We start from the raw sequence: 27,432 nt of genomic DNA on the forward strand, positions 1-27,432 counted from the left end.
TAGATGGCAGTCGGGGCAGAGAATCTCGGATGGGCCAAATGCAGTGAAGTGACTAAAAGCTGTCAGAGGGAGAGGAGAGGGCCACAGTTAGCCAAAGAGAGAAGAGGGGGAAGTGGAGGTATAGCCTCGGCAACTGGACGGCTAGATCCTAGATAGCGGCATAGGTCGAAACGGAGTACCCCAGGAAAAAGTGGCAGTAGGACCATAGAAATGTGGCCATGTCTGTCATGATGGGGGAAGATATTTTTATGATTGTTCAACATTGATTTGCCAGGAGAACACCAGTGTCATGAGTTTCTCTGCTGCATCTACGATGGTGACCGGCTACGGGGTTGTGGACACTGCCCTGAAGAGAACCATAAGTGTCATACACCCCATCCAAAGCAGTCTACAAACACTGAATAGGAGTGCGGAGTGCTCACATTCCAGCGTCCATACCTTCCTTCAGAGCCGCAGGTTCAGAGCTTATTGAGTGTTTCCTGTGGAGCTGCAGGTTCAGAGCTCAGTGGGAGGCAGGTAAAGAGCTCAGTGGGTGGTCCCTGTGGTACTGCAGGTTCAGAGCTCAGTGGGTTGTCCCTGTGGTACTGCAGGTTCAGAGCTCAGTGGGTGTTCCCTGTGGAGCTGCAGGTTCAGCGCTCAGTGGGTGTTCCCCATGGAGCTGCAGGTTCAGAGCTCAGGGGGTGTTCCCTATGGAGCTGCAGGTTCAGCGCTCAGTGGGTGTTCCCCATGGAGCTGCAGGTTCAGCGCTCAGTGGGTGTTCCCCATGGAGCTGCAGGTTCAGCGCTCAGTGGGTGTTCCCCATGGAGCTGCAGGTTCAGTGCTCAGTGGGTGTTCCCCATGGAGCTGCAGGTTCAGAGCTCAGTGGGTGTTCCCTATGGAGCTGCAGGTTCAGCGCTCAGGGGGTGTTCCCTATGGAACTGCAGGTTCAGCGCTCAGGGGGTGTTCCCTATGGAGCTGCAGGTTCAGCGCTCAGGGGGTGTTCCCTATGGAGCTGCAGGTTCAGAGCTCAGTGGGTGTTCCCTATGGAGCTGCAGGTTCAGCGCTCAGGGGGTGTTCCCTATGGAGCTGCAGGTTCAGCGCTCAGGGGGTGTTCCCTATGGAGCTGCAGGTTCAGAGCTCAGGGGGTGTTCCCTATGGAGCTGCAGGTTCAGCGCTCAGTGGGTGTTCCCCATGGAGCTGCAGGTTCAGCGCTCAGTGGGTGTTCCCCATGGAGCTGCAGGTTCAGTGCTCAGTGGGTGTTCCCCATGGAGCTGCAGGTTCAGAGCTCAGTGGGTGTTCCCTATGGAGCTGCAGGTTCAGCGCTCAGGGGGTGTTCCCTATGGAACTGCAGGTTCAGCGCTCAGGGGGTGTTCCCTATGGAGCTGCAGGTTCAGCGCTCAGGGGGTGTTCCCTATGGAGCTGCAGGTTCAGAGCTCAGTGGGTGTTCCCTATGGAGCTGCAGGTTCAGCGCTCAGGGGGTGTTCCCTATGGAGCTGCAGGTTCAGAGCTCAGGGGGTGTTCCCTATGGAGCTGCAGGTTCAGCGCTCAGGGGGTGTTCCCTGTGGAGCTGAAAGTTCAGCACTTATGGGGTGTTCCCTGTTGTACTGCAGGTTCAAAGCTCAGGGGGTGTTACATGTAAAGTTCTTCTCTTTTCCGCTCCTTCTTCCAAACCACTACCTGTTTTCCCCAGAATCAACTTACATACACTAATGAGGAGATTTTGAACATAAATTACAATTTTTTTTTTTCTTTTCTGAAAATTGTAAAGAAAAAAAAAAAAAAAAAATTGTAATTTAAGAAAGCAGTCATTGTTGCTCCTGTAGAGTTGTGACTCCCTGAACGACTAGTCTATAGTCTAATAAGCGATGAAATAATAAAAAAGATGCAACAAAGTATAAACAATACAAACCCATGATCAGATGTATACAGTAGGTACAGTAAAGCAATAGGTGGGGGTCACACACGAACCCTGGAGCCAAAAAGATACAAGTGAGGAGATAATTGACAAGTGATAGTGGGAAACCTGCAACTTGGTCCTTCACTACTGATGGCTCTTCCCTTTGTTCTATGATTTTGGGAGTAGCACCCAGGCAGGGACCCTACAAAAGTGAGACGTGAGGCATGCACTCGGGCAGCAAGACTGGCACCGCTGTGTGAGGGAGGAAGGGACTGTCTCAATGAGTAGACACAAAAGTTGGGTGGTCTCAATTCTCTAGTGGTCTAAAGTCAGGGCATTTAATTCACTATAGAAAAAGACTGATGGCACATCCTACATTTCCAATGTGAACAGGTGCAGACTGAACATGAAACAGTAACAAAAAAAAGTGACAGCTGCACTCTGAAGTGCTAATGTGCCGCCCCCGTGCCAGCAGCTCGGATCTGGATCCGCGGTGGCTCGAGGGGTCTCCAGACCCAGGTGTCGTGCGGCCACTCAAAATGAAGGAATATTTACAGGGGTTTGTGTTTATAGTTCGTGACGCCACCCGTGGTGTGTGGTAAGGTGGAGTACCACCGCTGCAGCTGGGAGCACCCGGTGGCGATGGAGTCGGCAGCCAGGTGTTAAACCCCGGGACTCGTTGATTGTGTTCGGGGAGTGCCGTGGGGTACAAAGAGGGTCACTTGCGTACTCACTCAGTCCAATAAGCTGACACTGAAAACTGGATAAACCAAAGTTCTGGATACCGCTGCCGCTTAGGGGAGCTAATCCGGGTCCCGTCCCCTATAGTGTTGCCTGGTGATCCGTGACCTGCCTCTTGGCACTAAAGGCCCTGTCACACGCAGAGATAAATCTTTGGCAGATCTGTGGTTGCAGTGAAATCATGGACATATTGTTCCATTTGTACACAGCCACAAACCTGGCACTGATTGTCCACAATTTCACTGCAACCACAGATCTGCCGCAGATTTATCTCTGTGTTTGACAGGGCCTTAAGTTTACTTCTCTGTTGGTCCCAGTAGTATGGAACTTGCCGGGTCCCGCTCCCCACTATGGCTAACTGAGGGAGCTGGCTCTCAGGGTTCACGCTTGGGATTTCCTGGACCGTTTTAGTGAAAAGTTCTATCCCCCTCGTTGCGCTAGTACCCCGATTTTGGAGCGGGTGGAGAGCGGATCTTGAAGGCTTCATTCTCGTCGGGTCAATTGTCAGGTTGCCTGAAGCTACTCACTGACCTAGGGTTCACGTAACCAGTCGTGCCCTGGTCCCAGCCGGCTGTCCTCCTCGACAGTTCCGTGCCACCTTGCCACGATCCCCTGCGACCGGGGGTCCAACTCCTTCTAGGCCCAGACCACAGTCTGCTACCTAGATAGATTCCTAGGAGCCCTGCTCCTGACCTCCTCTCTCCTTCACTTCCAGATTACTTCTCACTACTCCCGACACTCCTGACCTCCCTTAACCAACCCCCCAAGTGGGCGACCCTATTCCACTCAGGCCGTCCACTGGTGGGTGTGGTGCAGAGTGTACCCAGGATTTTGATTAGCTTATGTAGGCAACACCACATAGTTAGGGGCTCATAACCAAGAAGGATTTAGATATTGCATGGGAGGGCAGATTGTACAATACCCTGTGACAACCTGATAGTCCAGGGCGTCACACTAAGATATGTGGAACAATGATTATGGGAATATAAACATGCATTATTGCGATAAAAACCATGTAAAAACTGAGATACTTAGCAGACAAAAATGGCCAGTTTTATGTGAGCCCAACAGCCAGCTGCAAGGCAACCTCTTTTTGTTGGGTCCCTATCAAACTAATGCCTTCTGATTGAGCACTCCTGGTCTTCAGCCTTAGGCTATTTTAATTCTCCATTTGCAAGTTCTTGTCTGCCCATAAATTGTAGGTTTTTTAAAAGAGGTCACCTTGCTGTTGGCTGTTGGGCTCACATAAAACTGGCCATTTTTTGTGCAAAGTACCTCAATTTTTACAATTTTCATAGCAGTAATGCATGTTTATATTCCCATATTCATTGTTCCACGTCTCCTAGCACTATAGAGTGCAGCTGTCTCCTTTTAATTTCACTATAGGACCTTCCACTCGGGCCTTGAAGCCAAGGGGCCCAAAAAGACCTTCGGTCAATAGAAAAAGAAGAATTCTATTAAACATCTGCAATAATTGGGGGCCCTGTTGGAGGTTTTACATTGGGGCCCACGAGCTTCAAGCTACACCACTGATCTGAAGTCTGAATCCATCTTCGGGTCTGTGGAAGGGGCCCATGTGCACGTCTTGTGATTCATGGGCATTAGATTTGAGGAGGGGGCATGGCCTATATAAAATTGGGGAGGTTATGTCTTAAATATTTTGGACATGGGAGCCAAAAAAGTACAAAGAGGAGCTTGGTAATCCGGAGTTCCTGTAAATCGCTGTCTGAAAAAAGTAATGGAGAGATAATCTGGAAACACTTGAGGGACGAAAAGAATTTGAGGACTTCTCTTTAGTAAGGAATTTTGGACTGGAAGAGCCCTTTAAATATTAGCCGGCTGGTATATTATCTAGAATAAGAGGCCCTTAGCGCAGGCCCCATGTGATAACAGAGGGACAAGCGGAGCTAATAGCCTCTCCATGGCCTGTAGTGTTTGCCAACAGATAACACGTCCTGCAAACGTGGAGCCTGGCAATGGCCCAGACTGCGAAATGTGCGGAGATCAGCGTGTGACGGAGGACGGAAGGGTGAAAATGGACGACTATGGAGCCAGAAACATAGACTATGAAGAATTAAGGACAAAAATCTATGTATTTTGTATCCACTGATGGACGCATATGCCGACCATTCATATATTGATAGGCCAGGTTAGCCAAAGCAATGAGTGGCCGGGTATGGGGTCAACACTGACAGGGGGTGGTGACGTGGGCAATTACTTACCTCCCGTTTCTTTGTACTGCCAGTACCACAAATATGAAAGAGCAGCCAGTAATGGGGGATCAGGGTCGAAGCTAGTGATCGTTGCGGGCTGAGCGGAGCCCCCGGTACTGGAGGTGAGGGGACACAGGCCGATAGGGTGTCATGAGGGCTCATTGTGGGACATAATTGAGAACACGGTTTGTGTATTAGCTTGTCCTCTAACCCCTCATGTGTCTGCATGCAACTTCACAGTATTTTGGAGAGCAGTTGGTGTTCTTTGTTTTGTGGGGTTATGTTTGGGACATGGCCTATATTAACAGGTGGCATAGGTCTTTCAGTCAACCTTTGCATAGTTATGCATTTTTGTACATTCATTACTTTACTTTTCGCCTTCACTCCCCCCAAAAAAAATATGCCAGTGTTGTTTCATTGCCCAGTTCAGGCTCCTTTAAAAGCTGCTTTTAATTGTTGCTAAGCAAGGTCCATATATTGGATTCAAATAATTTGTATATAGGGCCTTACCTCTGTCAGTAGAAGGGAAGGACATAAGGAGGGTCAGATAGGGGAAGTGTTATTTATGGATCAGCAGTTAAATGCAGCTTCTAAAGAAGCTTGAAATGGTCATTGAAAGAGCACTGCAGTATAGTGTTTGGGAGAGAAGGAGGCAAAATAAAGTACGGATGTACAGTAAATATATTTATAGTATATACCTAAGTCTTCCATTGCTCCCCGGCCTCACAGCCCACTAGTGTCCTCGTTGGTGTCTGCCTGGGCTGAAACCACAGCGGAGAGTCTCAGCAGAGCTCCTTGTCGCCCATACGCTCACTCTCCAGAGGTACCAAATTCGCTCTTTTAGGTGGACGCATCTCAGCATCAGGTATAGGAGCAACGCTCGGTTAATGGAAAAGCTTCCGTCAAGGCCCCGCGGCAGCCTCTGGGCTCGCTGGGCCCCGCGGCAGCCTCTGGGCTCGCTGGGCCCCGCGGCAGCCTCTGGGCTCGCTGGGCCCCGCGGCAGCCTCTGGGCTCGCTGGGCCCCGCGGCAGCCTCTGGGCTCGCTGGGCCCCGCGGCAGCCTCTGGGCTCGCTGGGCCCCGCGGCAGCCTCTGGGCTCGCTGGGCCCCGCGGCAGCCTCTGGGCTCTCTGGGCCCCACGGCAGCCTCTGGGCTCTCTGGGCCCCACGGCAGCCTCTGGGCTCTCTGGGCCCCACGGCAGCCTCTGGGCCCCACGGCAGCCTCTGGGCTCTCTGGGCCCCACGGCAGCCTCTGGGCTCTCTGGGCCCCACGGCAGCCTCTGGGCTCTCTGGGCCCCACGGCAGCCTCTGGGCTCTCTGGGCCCCACGGCAGCCTCTGGGCTCTCTGGGCTCCACCCCTCCCATTAAGCCTCATACACTTTTTGGAAAAAATGGTGGAGAAACCAAAAACTTTCAACTTTTTTTTTTACTCCAGTTTTATGTCATAAAAGTCTTGATAAATTCCCTCCAAAATATTTTTTAATGTAAGGGATGATCGTGGATAAATGATCTTCCCAATGTCAGGAAGGGGCTGTAAAGCCAGGATTTTCCCAAGCATTTTAGAGTGTGCACAACAGAGGACAGCAAAAAGAAAAACTTCAAGGCAACTTCAGTTTTCGACCGGGCATGATGGTTGCTGAAAGACAAGGGGTTAAGTGGTAGATCAGAGCGCTGTGACCACATCAGGAGGGGCCAGATTAACCCACTTCACATAACAAAGGGTTTTATTATCTCCCACATAAGGGAACCTTTGTGTGCCATCTGATGGGGAACGCAGTTTGGGTTTAGGAAAGGAAAGGAGTCATAAGAGGGCTCAGAAGGAACAACGGGGCTGTGTGTGGGAATAGTGGTGGGTCGCAGCCAGGTACATAGTCCAGGGTGGGAAGGCGTCACAGCAGTGGTGGTCACTACAACTCCCAGCATGCCAAGTGTGCTCGGAGTGATTGAGAGAATCCCGGCAGTCTGTCTGTGCCTTAAAATATTAATATTTCTTCCCCATCATAAGAAATTGCTTTCCCGATTTCCTATTATAACATATTGTGAGTCAACATGTCCGATGCCCCAAAAGTAAAAAAAACGCAAATATCCTGCAGTAGGTAAATATACAGTATATACTAATAGTACATGTAAATAACACCGGGTACTTCGCTGACACCTTAGGTGTACCTAATCAGGATGGTTCCAAGCTGTAGTATCTCACCTGACTATGTGTCAGCAAGCCTCAAATTAGATGGGGGCGATCCCCGCCCCTACCTCCGTCCTTTGCGCTGTGCATCTTGCCTATATAGCTTTCCACAGGTATAAAACATTCAGATTTAGATCCTGCTCTGGGTTTCTGATCATAGCATTTCTGTATGTAAGGTGTCGATTCCTATTGAATTGATGATGCCCTAAAATTTTTAATTCACTTTTTTTCTCTATCTCGTTCCGTTTTCTAGATAAAAATGCTAACTCCATTGTTTTCCACCAGGTGGCGCTATAGGTGGTTTCATTGCGTAGCGCATGGCTACTTTACTATACCTAGACACCACTTGTATTCCTATAGCTGCCGCCGTTCTCAAGTTAATGGAGGTGGACAGGATATTGGTGGACACACTGTATACCAACCGATGTGCCAGCCATTTTCCTCGGTTTTGCCCCAAAAAAGAAGCCGAGCAGAAGTACCCACAATAGAGCCAAAAAAGACATTATGGAAGGAAGAGGGAGAAAGGGTACATACAAAAACCTTCTCTGTACTGTAGGGAGAAGGAAAATAGATGCATCAAAAGATTTGTACTCCAGTCCGTCCCCCCCTCCCCCCATCGTTCCACTCTTGGAGTGATTTTTTTTTTCTTCTTGTACATGAGAACTTTGTTTTTAAAGTAAATTTTGCAAAGCATTTGATATTTTGATCTAAAAAAGCCCCTCCCCCCCCCCTGCCCCAAAAAAAGAGAAAGGTAAAACACAGTGCCTGAACATAGAGCCCCACTGCCGGGAGGTAGTTAACTTTATTCCTCCCGCCAGTGTTCAGCTTTCAGTCATAGGGGTGTCGCCGGTGGCTTTCAGTCAACACTCAGAGCAGGGGCGTAACTACCGTGGTCGCAGAGGTTGCGCTTGCGACTGGGCCCGGCAGCTTAGGGGCCAGCTCTGCAGAGAAGATCAGCAGCCAGCTCCTGTGAGAGAAGAGCTGCGCTGTTCTGGCGCAGACCACGGGGCCGCTATATGACCTGGCGCTGCTGCCGCTGACACCGGGTTCCCCTACCCAGTCATCACGCACAGCAATGATTAAGCATAGAGCGGCCGGCGCCGCTCCAAGCTCCATCATTCTCCCTTGTGCCTGTGTGATGACATCACTCCTATGCTGAGAGCACAGAGCGCAGGACGGGAGGACACTGACCTGAGCAGTGGGGAACCAGGACAGAGGTGAGAAATTGTTTTGTTTTTTTTATTATAGATCAGTGTGTACACAGTGGACAGAGGCCTGGGGAGGCTGGCTGCATTATTCTACATGGAGGCCTGGGGAGGCTGGCTGCATTATTCTACATGGAGGCCTGGGGAGGCTGGCTGCATTATTCTACATGGAGGCCTGGGGAGGCTGGCTGCATTATTCTACATGGAGGCCTGGGGAGGCTGGCTGCATTATTCTACATGGAGGCCTGGGGAGGCTGGCTGCATTATTCTACATGGAGGTCTAATTGTATATACACACACACACATGGATGCCTGGGGGGGGGCTGCATTATACATGGAGGTCTAGGGGCTGCATTATACATGGAGGTCTAGGGGGCTGCATTATACAACATGAAGGACACCTTATACATGGAATATAGGGGTGCATTATACAAGGAGGAGTATGGGGCTGCATAATACAATATGAAGTTTTAGGAGGTTGCGTTATAATACATATAGGACTATGGTGCCTACCTTATACATGTACTATGGGGGTGCATTATAAAACATGGAGGACTATGGGGGGTGCATTATAATATACTGAGGACTATGTGGTGCAGTAAAATATATGGAGTACTATGGGGTGAATTATAATATATGGAGAACTACGGGAAATGCATTATAATACATGGAGGTGCATTCTAATATATGAAGGGTTATGTGGGACCCTTTATACTATATGAAAGGCTATGTGGGGGCCATTATAGTATTTGGAGAATTATATACAAGGGGGACAAAGATACAAGCATGGGATGGCACCCGTTTGTGCAGAGGGAAAAAAGGCTCTTTCCCTCAGCTCCCAGCGTTCCCAAGCTCTGCTATACATTTTCTCTCAGCACCCAGCTTTCCCATGCTCTGATATGGGAAAGCTGGGTGGCGAGGACAAGATGGATATCAGAACATAGGAAAGCTGGGTGCTGATAGAAGGATTTCAGATCATGGGAAACCTGGGTGCTGAGGGTAAGAGCCAAGTGTCAGCATCATTATCCTGTACCCAGAGTGTCATTATCCTGTACCCAGAGTGTCGGTGTACGTGGAGAAGAGGGGACTCCAGGTCCGAACTTTGCACCGGGGCCCATCAATCTCTAGTTAACGCCACTGACTCAGAGTATAGTGAGTGACGGCTGTAGCCACCCCCAGTACTGACTGATAGCCGGCTGAACTGATGAGCGAGCTGTCAGTCAGTGCCAGGGACGCAGTTACAGCCACCGCTCACTATGTACAGCGCGGTGACATAAACCACGCTGACGCCACCACGATGACTGGAACTGTGGGTGCTGTTGTGAGGTTTGTTTTAAAGCTATACTGTGGGGTGAGCATGTTTGGCACTTTTGTGAGGCGACCATAGACACTGCCATCAGGCTAGAATGGTGGACACCATTGTCAGGTAGACAGAATGAACACTACTGTGAGGATCTAGATGGCACCACAGTAAAAAGGTACAAGAAACCATCTATTGCTACATGGCTGTTATGGCAGTGCATGAACTTCCACTGGGCTGGAAAAAGTCCCAAAATGTAGTAAAATCTGGTGTCCATTAGTATTACATGTTACTGGAAAACATGGAACTGGGATTCTCTCCCGATACATAATGAAGAAAGATGGGATAAAAAGAAGAAGTCCCCTCAACGGTCTAGTTTTGTGTTGGTTGCTAAGGACAATATGACATAACAGCCCATGGTTGTTGTTAGGCAGTGTATGTGTGATGACCTGGCAAAACCAGGTAGTCACAGAAGTAGTCCACCCTCCTTGTTACCACCAGAAACCCACACCTAGGTAAAAACACACAGCCGGTAAAGCCTAGCCACCCCCTCATGATAATAAGGGCACACCAGTGGGCAGGATCAGGTGGATCAGAATGCCCACCTAGGGGTCCTGAGGTGTCAGGGGAGGGAACCCAGTAGTCTAGTCTAGACAGTTGAAGTGGAGAGACGAGTACTGACAGTGGAGAGTAAAGTCAGGGGTAGGGGCCCCTGGACGACCTGGTTAGGTGGCAGACAGTGAACAGGGCCGCAGGCGACGGAGATCCTGTCGCGGGAGACCTTAAGTGGACCGGGGCAGGGTTGTAGCCCACCGCTGCCGACAACGGGAATCCGTGCACAGACTGGGTGCCTGTGTAGCGCCCTGGAAAACCAGGTAGTTGGACACATAGGCCACCACATAACACCAATCCCACAGAAGGGTTAAACCAGCCGACCTGAAACCCTATTCACTCCCCTCAGGGTAGGACAGACACACCAGGGGGCGGAACCAGGCGGTTGGAAGACGCCCACCTAGGAGTCTGGAGAGCCCGGGGCGGGAAAATAATTAGTTGGGAGTTAGGTCGGAGTTAAGTGAGGAGTGGAGCTCAGAAGTCAAGGCCTGGAGCTCGAGCTAACAGGTGCGAGGGTCGGAGCCCTGACACCTTGGCTAGGTGGCAGACGGTACTCAGAGCCCGCAGGAGACGGGAAGACGGAGACGGGGATCCCAGGTGTGCACAAAAGGGGGTACTCGGACCCTGAAGCCAGCACCGACACAGGCGACCTGGCTAATTAACCGATTTAGAGCAGGATTATAGGTCCTGTCCCAACCTAAGTCCCGAAAAGTAGACAACCACCCACCGTGAGGGATAGGGCAACCACCAGGGCCCATATATCCCAAGGGTCAGCATCAGACGGGCACGGCTCCCAAGCAAAGGACCGGGAGCGGACTCCCGTGTTCCATACCGGGAAGTTCCATCTACACAACACAGAGTGCAGAGGAGAAAGGCTTTGATTTTCAACCTGGGTGTGGGATCAAATACACCCGTCTGCGGCAGCCAGCCACCATCCCTTTGGTTTACCACAGGACTCGTGTGCTTTATTTAACAGTGAGTAACATCCCCGGCCTGGCCGGGTGCGCCGGCCCCTGCAGTCATCACCCTCGGCACAGAGACACTGGCCCCCGGGACATCCACCCCTACCCACAGAGGGGTTAACATCTAGCTGCCAGCCCAACGTCCCCGGGAGCCCCGCAACGGCAGCAGTGGTGCTACACCTCACCACACACCGTGGGTGGCGTCACAGACATTTTACAAACAATCCCGTACAAATACGTCCCCTTTTCATTCGGAGTGTCCGCATGACCCCCGGGTCCGGAGGACCCCTCGAGCCGTACCATAGATCCGGATCAGAGCAGCGCCACCTGCTGGCATGGGAGCGGCACACCTGGACCCTAGAACGAGGAAGGTTGCATCCCCCTTGTTAATCAACTACCAGAGGACGAGGTTTCAGGCCCTGTTCTCCAGAAGCCCAAAGAGCGAAAAGGAAGCCCAACGCGGGGGATAGGGCGTCTGTCAGAACCCATAGAGATCAAGGGTCAGATTTCGCGGGCCACAGCTCCCAACACACACACAGTACCGGGAGTGGACTTCTCCGTTCCATACAGAGTCGTCCCAGAGAAGACGCAAACAGTGCAGGAGGAAGGGACCCCTGTTCACTACATCCAGGTGTGGGACCCAAATGCACCCGCCAAGGGCGACCGGTCACTGGCAGCTTGGTTTACTACTGGACTTGTGTGAGGTTCTTGAACTGCGAGTACACCATCCATCCCCGATCCGACCTGGTGCGCCACCTCCAGCAGCCATTACTCCCGTGTAGCAAAGAGGGCCCCGGGACTACACCTCCCTCTACCTGTGGAGGGGATCCCACCTTGCTGCCCCCGCACCAACAGCCCCGGGCGCTCCATCACCGGGCAGCGGCGGTGTCACCATCCCTCACCGCAACCCACGGGTCACCGACACATCAATCCCCTGTAAATACCCCCTTCCAACGGTTGTGAGGACGGACAACCGTGTGAGCCCGGGTCCGGTCACCACTCGAGCCGCAGCAGCGTACCCGGATCGGAGCGGCCCCAGAAGCGGCAGTGGCCCCCGCCCGCAACATATGCCTAGCAACCAGAAGGCCTCAAATAATGTCGAAGGAGAAGGGAGGCCTACACAGATCCACAATCCTGCAGCAGCTCCCATAGAATAGGGATGGTCTATAATGAAAGGCCACACTAAGGGGTGCTTTACACGCTGCGACACCGCTAGCACTAGATAGCGATGTCGAGCACGATAGCACCTGCCCCCGTCGTATGTACAACATTTAGTGATCGCTGCTGTAGCGACCATTATCGCTACGGCAGCGTCACACGCACATACCTTGTGTGCGACGTCGCACTGGCCGCCGAACAATCCCTCCTTCAAGGCGTTCGGCGTCATAGCTACGTCACGGCAGTGTCACTAAGCGGCTGTCCAATAGCCGAGGAGGGGCGGAGAGGAGCGGCCGGAACATGCCGCCCACCTCCTTCCTTCCTCGGTGCCGGTGGAGGCAGGTAAGGAGATGTTCGTCGTTCCTGCGGTGTCACACGTAGCGATGTGTGGTGCCGCAGGAACGACAAACAACATCGTACCTGCAACAGCAACGATATTATGGAAATGAACGACGTGTCAACGAGCAACGATTTTGCATGTTTTTGCGCTCGTTGATCGTCGCTCATTTGTGTCACACACTGCAATGTCGCTACCGGATGTGCGTCACTAACGATGTGACCCCGACGATATATCGGCAGCGATGTCGCAATGTGTAAAGCACCCCTAACAAACATTGGTCAAACCAATTTAAGAAAAGCTGGCCGTGTTTACCATAACAACTAACCAGAAGGAAAGAGTTAAAGCTTTGGTCGCTATGGAAATAAGGCTAGGTTTGAATCAAGCACATTAAGAAAACCACTGACCCCCCAGAGCAGTTTTTGTCTCTTTTTAATAAATAGCTGGAATCACCTTCAGGTCCGCCGCGGACTCTCTGTCGCTGTCCTGGCTGTCAGTCATCGTCTGCAGCGCTGACATCACATGACCAGGGCTGCAGCCAATCAGCAAACTCAGCCTTTAACTAAAGCAGAGCGCTGAGGTCAGCGATTGGCTACAGAACTGTCAATGTCATATTAGCCCCGCAGACACCGGGAGCAGCAGCAAGTCAGTGCTGGACCTATGGAGGGTGAATAAAGCCCCTGTAGACCTGTGTGTGACCTGTAGAGGAGTAAAGCACAGTTTTTTTTTTGTTTTTTTTTTAAAAACAAAGAAGAAGACCTACAGCCGAAGGGGGGGTGGGGATTTTCCGAAACTGGAAAACCTCTTCAATGATGCCGTAGGCCATCACAAGCTTCAAAACACGTATAGAATGAACCATTTTACCATATTGGCTTCCTAGACCCCTGAATTAAACCCTAAATTTGGTCCATTATATTTTCAAGTAAATAAAACATAAAATTGAGCATTTAAAAAAAAAAAAAAAAAAAAAAAAAAAAAAATAATAAATAAATTATATTTACACAGTTAGGTCCAGGAATATTTGCACAGAGACACATTTTAGCCGATTACCAGAGATATTCAAGATACAATTATATAATCAATATGGGCTTAACCCCTTAACGACCAAGGATGTATATATATATATATATATATATATATATACGTCCTTGGCCGTGTCTGTCCCTTTAATGTAAGCTTGCGTGTCGAACCTGCATTAATTGCTGATCTGATCGCAGACATGTGTGGTTAACAAGACGCGGGTGGATCTACGATCCACCCACGCCTAATAACCCCTTAGATTGTGCTGTCAAACAACGACAGCGCGATTTAAAGGGCTGCAGCACAGATAGCACTGTTCCTCGTCGCCATTGGCGGTCCTGTGACATGATCACGGAGCGCCAATGTGTTACCATGACAGCGTAGGGTCAGATGATGACTCCTGATGTGGTCATGAGTCACTTCCTGTGAGAGCCAGCAGATCAACTGCGCATCAGGCCTCTGATCAGAACAAATAAAATCGGACTGTGCAGTGATAAAAGTAGTAAAATAAATACATAAAAAAAAACAAAAAAAAAAAAAAACTGTTTCGTCACTGAGCCCAAAATCCTGAAAAGTGAGAACAACATGGGTCTCAGAAAAAAAAAGAAAAAAAAAAAAGTGCACTTTTTTTTTTTTTTTTTAACACAAACTTCTGAATTTTCTTTTCACCACTAAGATTAAAGTAAGGCTATGTGCGCACGTTGCGTACAAGCCCTGCAGAAATTTCTGCAGCGATCTGAAGAGCACATGTGCGCTTTAGATCGCTGCAGAAATGTCCGTAGTGAGCGCCGATTCCATGCGCTCTGCCTGCAGCTCCTGCCATAGACAGAGCAGGAGCTGCCGGCAAAGCGCAGGAAAGAAGTGACATGTCACTTCTTTTTGCGCAGCGCTTCGGCAGTAGCCGAAGCGCTGCGCTCTTAAACGCCACGTGCGCACGGCCCCTGCACAGTCTCCATAGACTGTGCAGGGGCCGCAGGACGCATGCAGTTACGCTGCGCTACAAAGCGCAGCGTAACTGCATGTTTTTACGCGACGTGCGCACATAGCCTAAAACTATACATTTGGTGTCTACGAACTCTTAGCGACCTTGGGAAATCACAATGCCAGGTCAGATTTTCCAAATAGCAAACATGGTGAGTAAAAAAAGTGAAATTCCACCCAATTTCTCTACATTTGGATCTTTTTTCCCATTTTCCCGTACAATATATAGTAAAACAAATGGTGTCATTCAAAAGACCAACTTGTCCTGAAAAAAAAAAAAAAAAGTTATGGCTCTTAAATGAAAAAAAAAAAAAAACAGGAGAAACTGGCCGGGAGTTACTTTTTCAAAGGACGAAAGATAATTGCACAATTATCTCAAAAGCTCTTTAATGGGCTGTATGGGCTATTCCCTTGTTATTCTATCATAAATTAAGCAGGTAAAAGGTCTGGAGCTGATTCCAGGTGTGGCATTCGCATTTGAAGCTGCTGCTGTGAACCCACTAGATGTGGTCAAAGGAGAGCTCAATGGAGGAGAAACTGACCTTCATTAGGCTGAAAACAAAGCGGAAATCCATCAGATAGATGGCAGAAATGTTAGTGACCAAATGAACAGTTTGGTGCATTCTGCAAAAGAAAAAAAAAAAAAAAGAGACGCGTACTGGAGAGCATGGGAGCTCAAAAAGGCCTGGATGTCCACAGAAGACAACAATCGTGGGTAATCACAGAATTCTTTACATGGTCACAAAGAAAACCATCACTACATTTGTGCCGCTCCCGTGCCAGCAGCCGGGCTGCTCGGATCCGGATCTGCGGCGCCTCGAGGTGTGTCCGGTCCCGGGGGTCGTGCAGCCACTCAAATGACGGGGGTATTTACAGGGGATTGTGTTTAGAGTTTGTAACGCCACCTATGGTATGTGGTAATGTGGAGTACCACCGTTGCAACTGGGAGTACCCAGGGCAATGGAGTGGGCAGCCAGGTGTTAGAACCCTCCATGGGTAGGGGGGGGATGCCCCGGGACTCGATGATGGTGTCTGGGGAGTGCCGTTGGGTGCGTAGGGGGTCACTTTCGTACTCACTCAGTCCAGTAAACTGACACCGACAACTGGATAAACCAAAGTTCTGGATACCTCTGCCACTGAAGGGAGCTAGTTCGGGTACCGTCCCCAATGGTGCTGCCTGGTGATCCGTGACCTTCCTCCTGGCACTAAGTTCACTTCTCTGTTGGTCCCAGTAGTATGGAACTAGTCGGGTCCCGCTCCCCAGTGTGGCTAACTGAGGGAGCTTGCTCTCAGGGTTCAGGCTTGGGATTTTCTGGACCGTTTTTGTGGAAAGTTCTATCCCCCTCGTTGCGCTAGTACCCAGATTTTGGAGCGGATGGAGAGCGGATCTTGAAGGCTCCGTTCTCGTCGGGTAAGTTGTCAGGTTGCCTGAAGCTACTCCCTGACCTAGGGTCCACGTACCCCATCGTGCCCTGGTCCCAGCCCGGTGATGGTACAAAGCCACCGGCTGACCTCCTCGACAGTTCCGTGCTCCTTGTCACGATCCCCTGCGACCGGGGGTTCAGCTCCTACTAGGTCCAGACCACCGTCTGCTACCTAGTGACTTCCAAGGAGCCCAGCTCCTGACCTCCTATCGCCTTCACTTCCCGCACTTAACTCTCCTTCTCATGACACTTCTGACCTCCCCTTAACCAACCACCCCAAGTAGGCGACCCTATTCCACTCAAGCCGTCCACTGGTGGGCGTGGTGCACAGTGTACCTTAGGATTTTAATCAGCTGCTGTAGGCAACACTGTGTAGTTGGGGGACCAAGAACCAAGGAGGAGGCGGATATTTCACGGGAGGGCAGATTGTGCAATACCCTGTGTCGACCTGATTGGGTGACGCCCCTGGACTATCATCCAAGTGAAGAACACTCTCCAGGACCTGGGTGTTTCAGTATCCAAGTCTACCATATAGAGAAATATTTATGAAAGCAAATACAGAGGGGTCACCACAAGGTGCAAACCATCAATGAGCCTGAAAAATAGAAAGGCCAAATGAGACTTTATCGAAAGAAGTCGCCTAGTTCCGAAAAAGCAATGGAGGACAGAAAACACCAAGATCAACCTGTACCCGAATCATGGGAAGAAGAAAGTCTGGAGAAGGCTTGGAACAACTCCTGATCCAGAGCACAACACATCTTCTGTAACACATGGCGGAGGCGGTGTGGTGGCCGGGCATGCAGGGCTAACAATCTCCCTGGGGCACTAGTGGTTATTGATGAGGTGACTGAAGACTGAAGCAGCCGGATGAATTCTGAAGTTTACAGGGCGAGATGATCTGCTCAGATTCAACCAAATGCACCAAGGGTGATCGGACGGCACTTCACATACAGATGGACAATGCCCCAAAACATCCTGCGAAAGCAAAAAAGTGGAATATTCTGCAATGTCCGAGACATCACCGGATCTCAGTCCCATTCAGCTGCATCTCACAAGAAGAAGACAAAACCTAAGGTAGAAAAACCCACAAACAAGAAACAATTGAAGTCTCCGCAGTAAAGGCGACAAAGCCTCACACAGGAGGAGACCAGCGTTTGGGGATGTCCATGGCCAAAATACTTCACGCAGTTATTGCTGCAAAGGAGTCTCTACAAACTATTAAAAATGCACAACTTATTTATGGTAAACTTATTTTTTTCCCAATGACCTTTGAGCCCCTGAAATGAGGAGACTTTATAGAAAAATGGCTGCAATTCCTAAACATGTCACAGGATATTTTTGTTCAACCCCTTTAATTAAACCTGAAAGTCTCCAGTTACATCTCACTTGTTTCATTCTAAATAAAAATACAGAGGCCTGAAGAACTGAAATCATAAAGATTCGGTCACTGTCAAATTATGTCTGTATCTAGCCGTATATGTAATTTTGTTTTGTTGATATAGAGGTATTTGTTGTAAAAAAATAAAACTTGCTTCTTTTAAAGCCAAACTGTCACAGTTTTTACTCTACTTTTTAACCAGTAAGTACCAAGCAGCAAACCAAATAAATGCATTAACAGACCCTCGACTAAACATAGTATACAATGACAAGCAAAAGGGTAACAATGTTTTGCACTTTTGACTTTCAGGCTCCATATCTCACCATCCACTGCAGCTTTGAGCGTGAGACGACCTTCATTTTATGGACAATCATCTTGGCTATCTCATACAGAAATATAACTTGCAGCTATTTAGCATATGATTAGTTATGCAGATACTTGTCAGGTCACTGCATTGTTACTGTTTTGCTTGTGGTATTTGAAAAATCTTTTTCTTTCAGTAGACTACAAATTACAACCTGTTCTCACATTCCCTAATAGTTCAGTGTGTTATTAGGCTGATTCCCAGCAAAAAGGTCACCGATTCGATTTGAGGAGCAACCATGAAGAAGATTTCCCAAGAAAAGAGAAACAGCCTCATCCAGCTCATCGAGTGGCAATTTTCTTGGCTAAGAGACGCCTAACTGCATCATGTGAGTTTACGTGACGGTAGGAAGAATACAAAATGAAGTCCGTCTATTTATTCAAAAGCCAAGAGGTGACGTCCAGCCAAAATATCAGAGGCAACAAGTCGGCTTATAACAAGGTTCTGGCTCAACAAACCCGGCAGTGGAGGCGGCTCGTCTGCTTCATAATAGTGAGATCACAGACGTCCATGAAAGCACCGGGCGACTTACGTTACCAAAGTCTGGAATGATGGTCCGAAAAAAGGTGACGAAGCCTCAACTTCAATATTACCATAAGAAGCGTCGGCTCAAGATTGCAAAGTACAGAAAGTGGTAGATTGGAAACGGGTGATTTGGAGCAATGAAATTAAAGTCTATAGAAGGCTCTGATGGGGCAAATGGGTCTGGAAGAAACAAGGGGAAAAAAAAAGGGCTAATGGATCTACAAATTTAAGGAACTGTCAAGTTTGGCAAAGGAAGCCTGATGATATGGGGGGGGTTCACAGGCAAAGGTGTCGGATACTTCACCAGGATCGATGATGGTCTCAATGCTGAGCTCTGTATGAGTATCCTACAAGATGAGCTACTTCGTACATTTGAGTACTATGGGTATGAAAAGGATGACAGTGTCCAGCAGGACAACGACCCAAAGCATACGGCGAGATTGGAGAAGAAATGGTTCAATGACAATGAAGTAGAGAAGATGGATTGTCCCCACAGTCCCCAGACCTCAACCCAATCCAACACTTGTGGATAGAGTTGAAGAAAAAGCTGTATACATCCATAACTGAGCCGACCAGTATACACCAACACTGGGAACATGTAGAAGAGGCCAGGGATCAGATTTCGATGGAGACATGCTTGATTCTGATTGAGAGCCCAGAAGGATTCAGGCATAGGTGAAAGCCAAAAAAATTTTAGGGGCAAAACCATAACAATGCAGTGTCATGACAAGAGTCTGAATAACTAATCCTATGCTAAAGAGCTGCAAGTCAGATTTATATATGAGATAGCCAAGATGATTGTCTATAAAATGAAGGTCGTCTCACGCTCAAAGATGTAGACGATGGAGAGATATGGAGCCTGAAAGTCAAAGGTTCAAAACATTGTTACCCTTTTGCTTGTTACTGTAAATGCATATCAAAACTATAAATAAATTGATCTAATACATAGGGTATGATTCATCAAGGCTGGCTTGATGAAGAATATGTATATAATCTATATCCATCCATTTGTTACCCAACAAAAATAAAAACGTAAACTTGGGTTGCGGAGGACCAGATGTGCCAAACCATTGCTATGGGTTTAGTCATTTCGGACCTAACCATTCTGTTTGTTAATGGATTAACAACTGGGTATTTCTACTGTAATTGTCTTTTATTACTTAATTACAGGTGACCTATATACTGTACACGCCATATAATCTTCATACCGTTCTGATCTATATTTTCCACCTTACATACCTCGTATACTCCTCATAGTCGTCTGCCCCTCCTATACTTATCTATGGAATGTTATGTCAGCATATATCAATCTCATTAACCGTCACTAACCCGAGACTGGATCAAAGCAGAAGAATAACCTTTGCTTTGCACTATGACTCTAGTGATAAGTATTCATAATAAGTGACCATTTACTGATCCACATGTATTATCTGGACTGTAAGCTCTGATGATTAGCAGTGCCCCATATAGGCCTGGACTTTATCCATATTTATAAAGTCTTATGCTGCCAAGTCATAATCCACCTTTGTCATCAAAAAGTAAGAAGTGAATAGTTATTGATTGTGGAATAGAAAAGGATGAAAAACATAAAGATGGAATAAGAAAGTAATAAAAGAACATATAGCAAAGATACCATATTTACCAAATGGGGTCTGCATTCACCGCGTCATCATACACCAAAATATACAGGCAGAAAGAACCGACAATCAATGCGTGAACCGTCGAGACAATCCTGTAAGAAACAGCAGCAATTAATAACACTGGAAAGGTATAATAAGAGGATACAAGGTAATAAGAGGATGAGGAGCCGGATTAATGTAATAAGAGGATACAGGGGTAATAAGAGGATCAGGAGCCGGGTTACTGTAATAAGAGGTTACAGGGGTAATAAGAGGATCAGGAGCCGGGTTACTGTAATAAGAGGTTACAGGGGTAATAAGAGGATCAGGAGCCGGGTTACTGTAATAAGAGGTTACAGGGGTAATAAGAGGATCAGGAGCCGGGTTACTGTAATAAGAAGTTACAGGGGTAATAAGAGGATCAGGAGCCGGGTTACTGTAATAAGAGGATACAGGGGTAATAAGAGGATCAGGAGCCGGGTTACTGTAATAAGAGGATACAGGGGTAATAAGAGGATCAGGAGCCGGGTTACTGTAATAAGAGGTTACAGGGGTAATAAGAGGATCTCTAGCCGGGTTACTGTAATAAGAGGTTACAGGGGTAATAAGAGGATCAGGAGCCGGGTTACTGTAATAAGAGGTTACAGGGGTAATAAGGGGATCAGGAGCCGGGTTACTGTAATAAGAGGATACAGGGGTAATAAGAGGATCAGGAGCCGGGTTACTGTAATAAGAGGATACAGGGGTAATAAGAGGATCAGGAGCCGGGTTACTGTAATAAGAGGATACAGGGGTAATAAGAGGATCAGGAGCCGGGTTACTGTAATAAGAGGATACAGGGGTAATAAGAGGATCAGGAGCCGGGTTACTGTAATAAGAGGTTACAGGGGTAATAAGAGGATCTCTAGCCGGGTTACTGTAATAAGAGGTTACAGGGGTAATAAGTAGCCCAGGAGCCGGGTCACTGTAATAAGAGGATACAGGGGTAATAAGAGGATCAGGAGCCGGGTTACTGTAATAAGAGGTTACAGGGGGAATAAGAGGATCAGGAGCCGGGTTACTGTAATAAGAGGTTACAGGGGTAATAAGAGGATCAGGAGCCGGGTTAGGCTGCTTTCACACATCCGGCTTGAGCTGTGAGGCTCAATCCGGCTGTGCAAGCTATGCAACAGATGCGGTGAAATCGCCGCATCCTTTGCATAAGTTTTTCCCATGCGGCCCGCCCGGTTTTTGCCGCTTGCGGCATGCTACTGAGCATGTGCAGTGGCAAAAACCGCATGCGGCGGCCGGATGCGGTTTTTGCCGCATCGCACCGCATCCGGCCGCCATAGGCATGCATTGAAAAATGCGCCGCATCGGCCGAATGCGATGCGGGTTTTTTTGCCGCACGAAAAAACGTGCTAGGCAACGTTCCATCCGGCCGCCACATCGGCTACATCTGCCGCATGCGGCAAAAACCGGATGGAAAGCAAGGCCTTGCGGCACAATGCGGCACCAATTAAAGTCTATGCAGAAAAAACGCAACCAGCAGCAAAAAAAAAAAAAAAAAACGGTTGCGATTTTCCTGCAAAGTGCCGGAGTGTGCCGCATTGCAGAAACCGGACGTGTGAAAGCAGCCTTACTGTAATAAGAGGATACAGGGGTAATAAGAGGATCAGGAGCCGGGTTACTGTAATAAGAGGTTACAGGGGTAATAAGAGGATCAGGAGCCGGGTTAGGCTGCTTTCACACATCCGGCTTGAGCTGTGAGGCTCAATCCGGCTGTGCAAGCTATGCAACAGATGCGGTGAAATCGCCGCATCCTTTGCATAAGTTTTTCCCATGCGGCCCGCCCGGTTTTTGCCGCTTGCGGCATGCTACTGAGCATGTGCAGTGGCAAAAACCGCATGCGGCGGCCGGATGCGGTTTTTGCCGCATCGCACCGCATCCGGCCGCCATAGGCATGCATTGAAAAATGCGCCGCATCGGCCGAATGCGATGCGGGTTTTTTTGCCGCACGAAAAAACGTGCTAGGCAACGTTCCATCCGGCCGCCACATCGGCTACATCTGCCGCATGCGGCAAAAACCGGATGGAAAGCAAGGCCTTGCGGCACAATGCGGCACCAATTAAAGTCTATGCAGAAAAAACGCAACCAGCAGCAAAAAAAAAAAAAAAAAACGGTTGCGATTTTCCTGCAAAGTGCCGGAGTGTGCCGCATTGCAGAAACCGGACGTGTGAAAGCAGCCTTACTGTAATAAGAGGATACAGGGGTAATAAGAGGATCAGGAGCCGGGTTACTGTAATAAGAGGTTACAGGGGTAATAAGAGGATCAGGAGCCGGGTTACTGTAATAAGAGGTTACAGGGTAATAAGAGGATCAGGAGCCGGGTTACTGTAATAAGAGGTTACAGGGGTAATAAGAGGATCAGGAGCCGTGTTACTGTAATAAGAGGATACAGGGGTAATAAGAGGATCAGGAGCCGGGTTACTGTAATAAGAGGTTACAGGGGTAATAAGAGGATCAGGAGCCGGGTTACTGTAATAAGAGGTTACAGGGTAATAAGAGGATCAGGAGCCGGGTTACTGTAATAAGAGGTTACAGGGGTAATAAGAGGATCAGGAGCCGTGTTACTGTAATAAGAGGATACAGGGGTAATAAGAGGATCAGGAGCCGGGTTACTGTAATAAGAGGTTACAGGGATAATAAGAGGATCAGGAGGCGGGTTACTGTAATAAGAGGTTACAGGGGTAATAAGAGGATCAGGAGGCGGGTTACTGTAATAAGAGGATACAGGGGTAATAAGAGGATCAGGAGCCGGGTTACTATAATAAGAGGTTACAGGGATAATAAGAGGATCAGGAGCCGGGTTACTGTAATAAGAGGATACAGGGGTAATAAGAGGATCAGGAGCCGGGTTACTGTAATAAGAGGTTACAGGGATAATAAGAGGATCAGGAGCCGGGTTACTGTAATAAGAGGTTACAGGGGTAATAAGAGGATCAGGAGCCGGGTTACTGTAATAAGAGGATGTTACCTGGAGTCCCATTCACATTGCTTGGCGTAGCTGAGCTTTGTGTAGCTGTAGCACAGTTTTGGTGAGATTTCTGGACTAATGAAAGAAAAGATCAGCTGGAATAGAAGGAAGCTACCAGCGACCAGACAGTAACTAATAAACACGCTGTCCTCCATCTTTGCTCCAGTCTCCATAGGGACTGTGGAGTCAGTCTCACATAATAAATGGGACAATGTTCCAGCTTTCAGTGGACGTTATTCACAGGGTTCTGCGCCATTCTGTGCTCGTGATTCCTGGAAGTGGAAGAAGTTGTTGAGTAACTTTGGACGTTTCCTCCACAGGAATGAGGTGGTTATTACAGATGAATATTCAGATTCTTCGTCCTCAGGAGGTGTACAGCGCCGCGGAGCGATCCTCCGAGCGGATGTGCTGCAAGTCTATGAGAGAGAAGACAATGGTAAATGTCACCTAAAAAAGAAGAGGAATATTCACAAAACCAAAAGCCCCAATAGAGGAGAATCTGCAAATCAAAGTAATGGAGGGGATGATTGATGTCCCTGCAGCTGCGACATCTCCATATACACAGAGCACATTCACCTGACATCAGAACATCACAGTCACCTCACTCCTGCCCCATGTACTCCGATCATAACCGAGAAAGCATGGGTTCAGTAACCTCCACAGATACAGTAACCCGGCTCCTGACCCTCTTATTACCCCTGTAACCTCTTATTACAGTAACCGGCTCCTGATCCTCTTATTACCCCTGTAACCTCTTATTACAGTAACCGGCTCCTGATCCTCTTATTACCCCTGTATCCTCTTATTACAGTAACCCGGCTCCTGATCCTCTTATTACCCCTGTAACCTCTTATTACACTAACCCGGCTCCTGATCCACTTATTACCCCTGTAACCTCTTATTACAGTAACCCGGCTCCTGATCCTCTTATTACCCTGTAACCTCTTATTACAGTAACCCGGCTCCTGATCCTCTTATTACCCCTGTAACCTCTTATTACAGTAACCCGGCTCCTGATCCTCTTATTACCCCTGTAACCTCTTATTACAGTAACCGGCTCCTGATCCTCTTATTACCCCTGTATCCTCTTATTACAGTAACCCGGCTCCTGATCCTCTTATTACCCCTGTAACCTCTTATTACAGTAACCCGGCTCCTGATCCCCTTATTACCCTGTAACCTCTTATTACAGTATCCCGGCTCCTGATCCTCTTATTACCCCTGTAACCTCTTATTACAGTAACCCGGCTCCTGATCCCCTTATTACCCTGTAACCTCTTATTACAGTATCCCGGCTCCTGATCCTCTTATTACCCCTGTAACCTCTTATTACAGTAACCCGGCTCCTGATCCTCCTATTACCCCTGTAACCTCTTATTACACTAACCCGGCTCCTGATCCACTTATTACCCCTGTAACCTCTTATTACACTAACCCGGCTCCTGATCCTCTTATTACCCTGTAACCTCTTATTACAGTAACCCGGCTCCTGATCCTCTTATTACCCCTGTAACCTCTTATTACAGTAACCCGGCTCCTGATCCTCTTATTACCCCTGTAACCTCTTATTACAGTGACCCGGCTCCTGATCCACTTATTACCCCTGTAACCTCTTATTACAGTAACCCGGCTCCTGATCCTCTTATTACCCCTGTAACCTCTTATTACAGTAACCCGGCTCCTGATCCACTTATTACCCCTGTAACCTCTTATTACAGTGACCCGGCTCCTGATCCTCTTATTACCCCTGTAACCTCTTATTACAGTAACCCGGCTCCTGATCCACTTATTACCCCTGTAACCTCTTATTACAGTGACCCGGCTCCTGATCCTCTTATTACCCCTGTAACCTCTTATTACAGTAACCCGGCTCCTGATCCTCTTATTACCCCTGTAACCTCTTATTACAGTAACCGGCTCCTGATCCTCTTATTACCCCTGTATCCTCTTATTACAGTAACCCGGCTCCTGATCCTCTTATTACCCCTGTAACCTCTTATTACAGTAACCCGGCTCCTGATCCCCTTATTACCCTGTAACCTCTTATTACAGTATCCCGGCTCCTGATCCTCTTATTACCCCTGTAACCTCTTATTACAGTAACCCGGCTCCTGACCCTCTTATTACCCCTGTAACCTCTTATTACACTAACCCGGCTCCTGATCCACTTATTACCCCTGTAACCTCTTATTACAGTAACCCGGCTCCTGATCCTCTTATTACCCTGTAACCTCTTATTACAGTAACCCGGCTCCTGATCCTCTTATTACCCCTGTAACCTCTTATTACAGTAACCCGGCTCCTGATCCTCCTATTACCCCTGTAACCTCTTATTACACTAACCCGGCTCCTGATCCACTTATTACCCCTGTAACCTCTTATTACACTAACCCGGCTCCTGATCCTCTTATTACCCTGTAACCTCTTATTACAGTAACCCGGCTCCTGATCCTCTTATTACCCCTGTAACCTCTTATTACAGTAACCCGGCTCCTGATCCACTTATTACCCCTGTAACCTCTTATTACAGTAACCCGGCTCCTGATCCTCTTATTACCCCTGTAACCTCTTATTACAGTAACCCGGCTCCTGATCCTCCTATTACCCCTGTAACCTCTTATTACACTAACCCGGCTCCTGATCCACTTATTACCCCTGTAACCTCTTATTACAGTAACCCGGCTCCTGATCCTCTTATTACCCTGTAACCTCTTATTACAGTAACCCGGCTCCTGATCCTCTTATTACCCCTGTAACCTCTTATTACAGTAACCCGGCTCCTGATCCACTTATTACCCCTGTAACCTCTTATTACAGTAACCCGGCTCCTGATCCTCTTATTACCCCTGTAACCTCTTATTACAGTAACCCGGCTCCTGATCCTCTTATTACCCCTGTAACCTCTTATTACAGTGACCCGGCTCCTGATCCACTTATTACCCCTGTAACCTCTTATTACAGTAACCCGGCTCCTGATCCTCTTATTACCCCTGTAACCTCTTATTACAGTAACCCGGCTCCTGATCCACTTATTACCCCTGTAACCTCTTATTACAGTGACCCGGCTCCTGATCCTCTTATTACCCCTGTAACCTCTTATTACAGTAACCCGGCTCCTGATCCACTTATTACCCCTGTAACCTCTTATTACAGTAACCCGGCTCCTGATCCTCTTATTACCCCTGTAACCTCTTATTACAGTAACCCGGCTCCTGATCCTCTTATCACCCCTGTATCCTCTTATTACAGTAACCCGGCTCCTGATCCTCTTATTACCCCTGTAACCTCTTATTATAGTAACCCGGCTCCTGATCCTCTTATCACCCCTGTAACCTCTTATTACAGTAACCCGGCTCCTGATCCTCTTATTACCCCTGTAACCTCTTATTACAGTAACCCGGCTCCTGATCCTCTTATTACCCCTGTATCCTCTTATTACAGTAACCCGGCTCCTGATCCTCTTATTACCCCTGTAACCTCTTATTACAGTAACCCGGCTCCTGATCCTCTTATTACCCCTGTAACCTCCTATTACAGTAACCCGGCTCCTGATCCTCTTATTACCCCTGTAACCTCTTATTACAGTAACCCGGCTCCTGATCCTCTTATTACCCCTGTAACCTCCTATTACAGTAACCCGGCTCCTGATCCTCTTATTACCCCTATAACCTCTTATTACAGTAATCCGGCTCCTGATCCTCTTATTACCCCTGTAACCTCTTATTACAGTAACCCGGCTCCTGATCCTCTTATTACCCCTGTAACCTCTTATTACAGTAACCCAGCTCCTGATCCTCTTATTACCCCTGTAACCTCCTATTACAGTAACCCGGCTCCTGATCCTCTTATTACCCCTGTAACCTCTTATTACAGTAACCCGGCTCCTGATCCTCTTATTACCCCTGTAACCTCCTATTACAGTAACCCGGCTCCTGATCCTCTTATTACCCCTGTAACCTCTTATTACAGTAACCCGGCTCCTGATCCTCTTATTACCCCTGTAACCTCTTATTACAGTAACCTGGCTCCTGATACTCTTATTACCCCTGTAACCTCTTATTACAGTAACCCGGCTCCTGATCCTCTTATTACCCCTATAACCTCTTATTACAGTAATCCGGCTCCTGATCCTCTTATTACCCCTGTAACCTCCTATTACAGTAACCCGGCTCCTGATCCTCTTATTACCCCTGTAACCTCCTATTACAGTAACCCGGCTCCTGATCCTCTTATTACCCCTATAACCTCTTATTACAGTAATCCGGCTCCTGATCCTCTTATTACCCCTGTAACCTCTTATTACAGTAACCCGGCTCCTGATCCTCTTATTACCCTGTAACCTCTTATTACAGTAACCCGGCTCCTGATCCTCTTATTACTCCTATAACCTCTTATTACAGTAACCCGGCTCCTGATCCCCTTATTACAGTAACCCGGCTCCTGATCCCCTTATTACCCCTGTAACCTCTTATTACAGTAACCCGGCTCCTGATCCCCTTATTACCCCTGTAACCTCTTA

The 27,432-nt window shown here is 48.3% G+C and overlaps 1 protein-coding gene across 2 annotated transcripts in view; it reads right to left on the reverse strand.

Moving 5' to 3' along the window:
- Positions 1 to 27,432, reverse strand: part of LOC142302053 (TLC domain-containing protein 4-like) — a 37,618-nt gene that overhangs the window by 5,875 nt on the left and 4,311 nt on the right. For both annotated transcript variants that reach the window (XM_075343129.1, XM_075343130.1), the window contains exons 2-3: positions 22,914 to 23,329; positions 19,921 to 20,010 (exon numbers count right to left, since the gene is read on the reverse strand). In XM_075343129.1, the coding sequence (XP_075199244.1) occupies positions 19,921 to 20,010; positions 22,914 to 23,086 (263 nt within the window). In that variant the 5' untranslated portion in view covers positions 23,087 to 23,329. The remainder of the gene's footprint in view (positions 1 to 19,920; positions 20,011 to 22,913; positions 23,330 to 27,432) is intronic.

Source organism: Anomaloglossus baeobatrachus, chromosome 4 (assembly GCF_048569485.1).
Source record: "Anomaloglossus baeobatrachus isolate aAnoBae1 chromosome 4, aAnoBae1.hap1, whole genome shotgun sequence".
Classification (NCBI taxonomy): Eukaryota; Metazoa; Chordata; class Amphibia; order Anura; family Aromobatidae; genus Anomaloglossus; species Anomaloglossus baeobatrachus.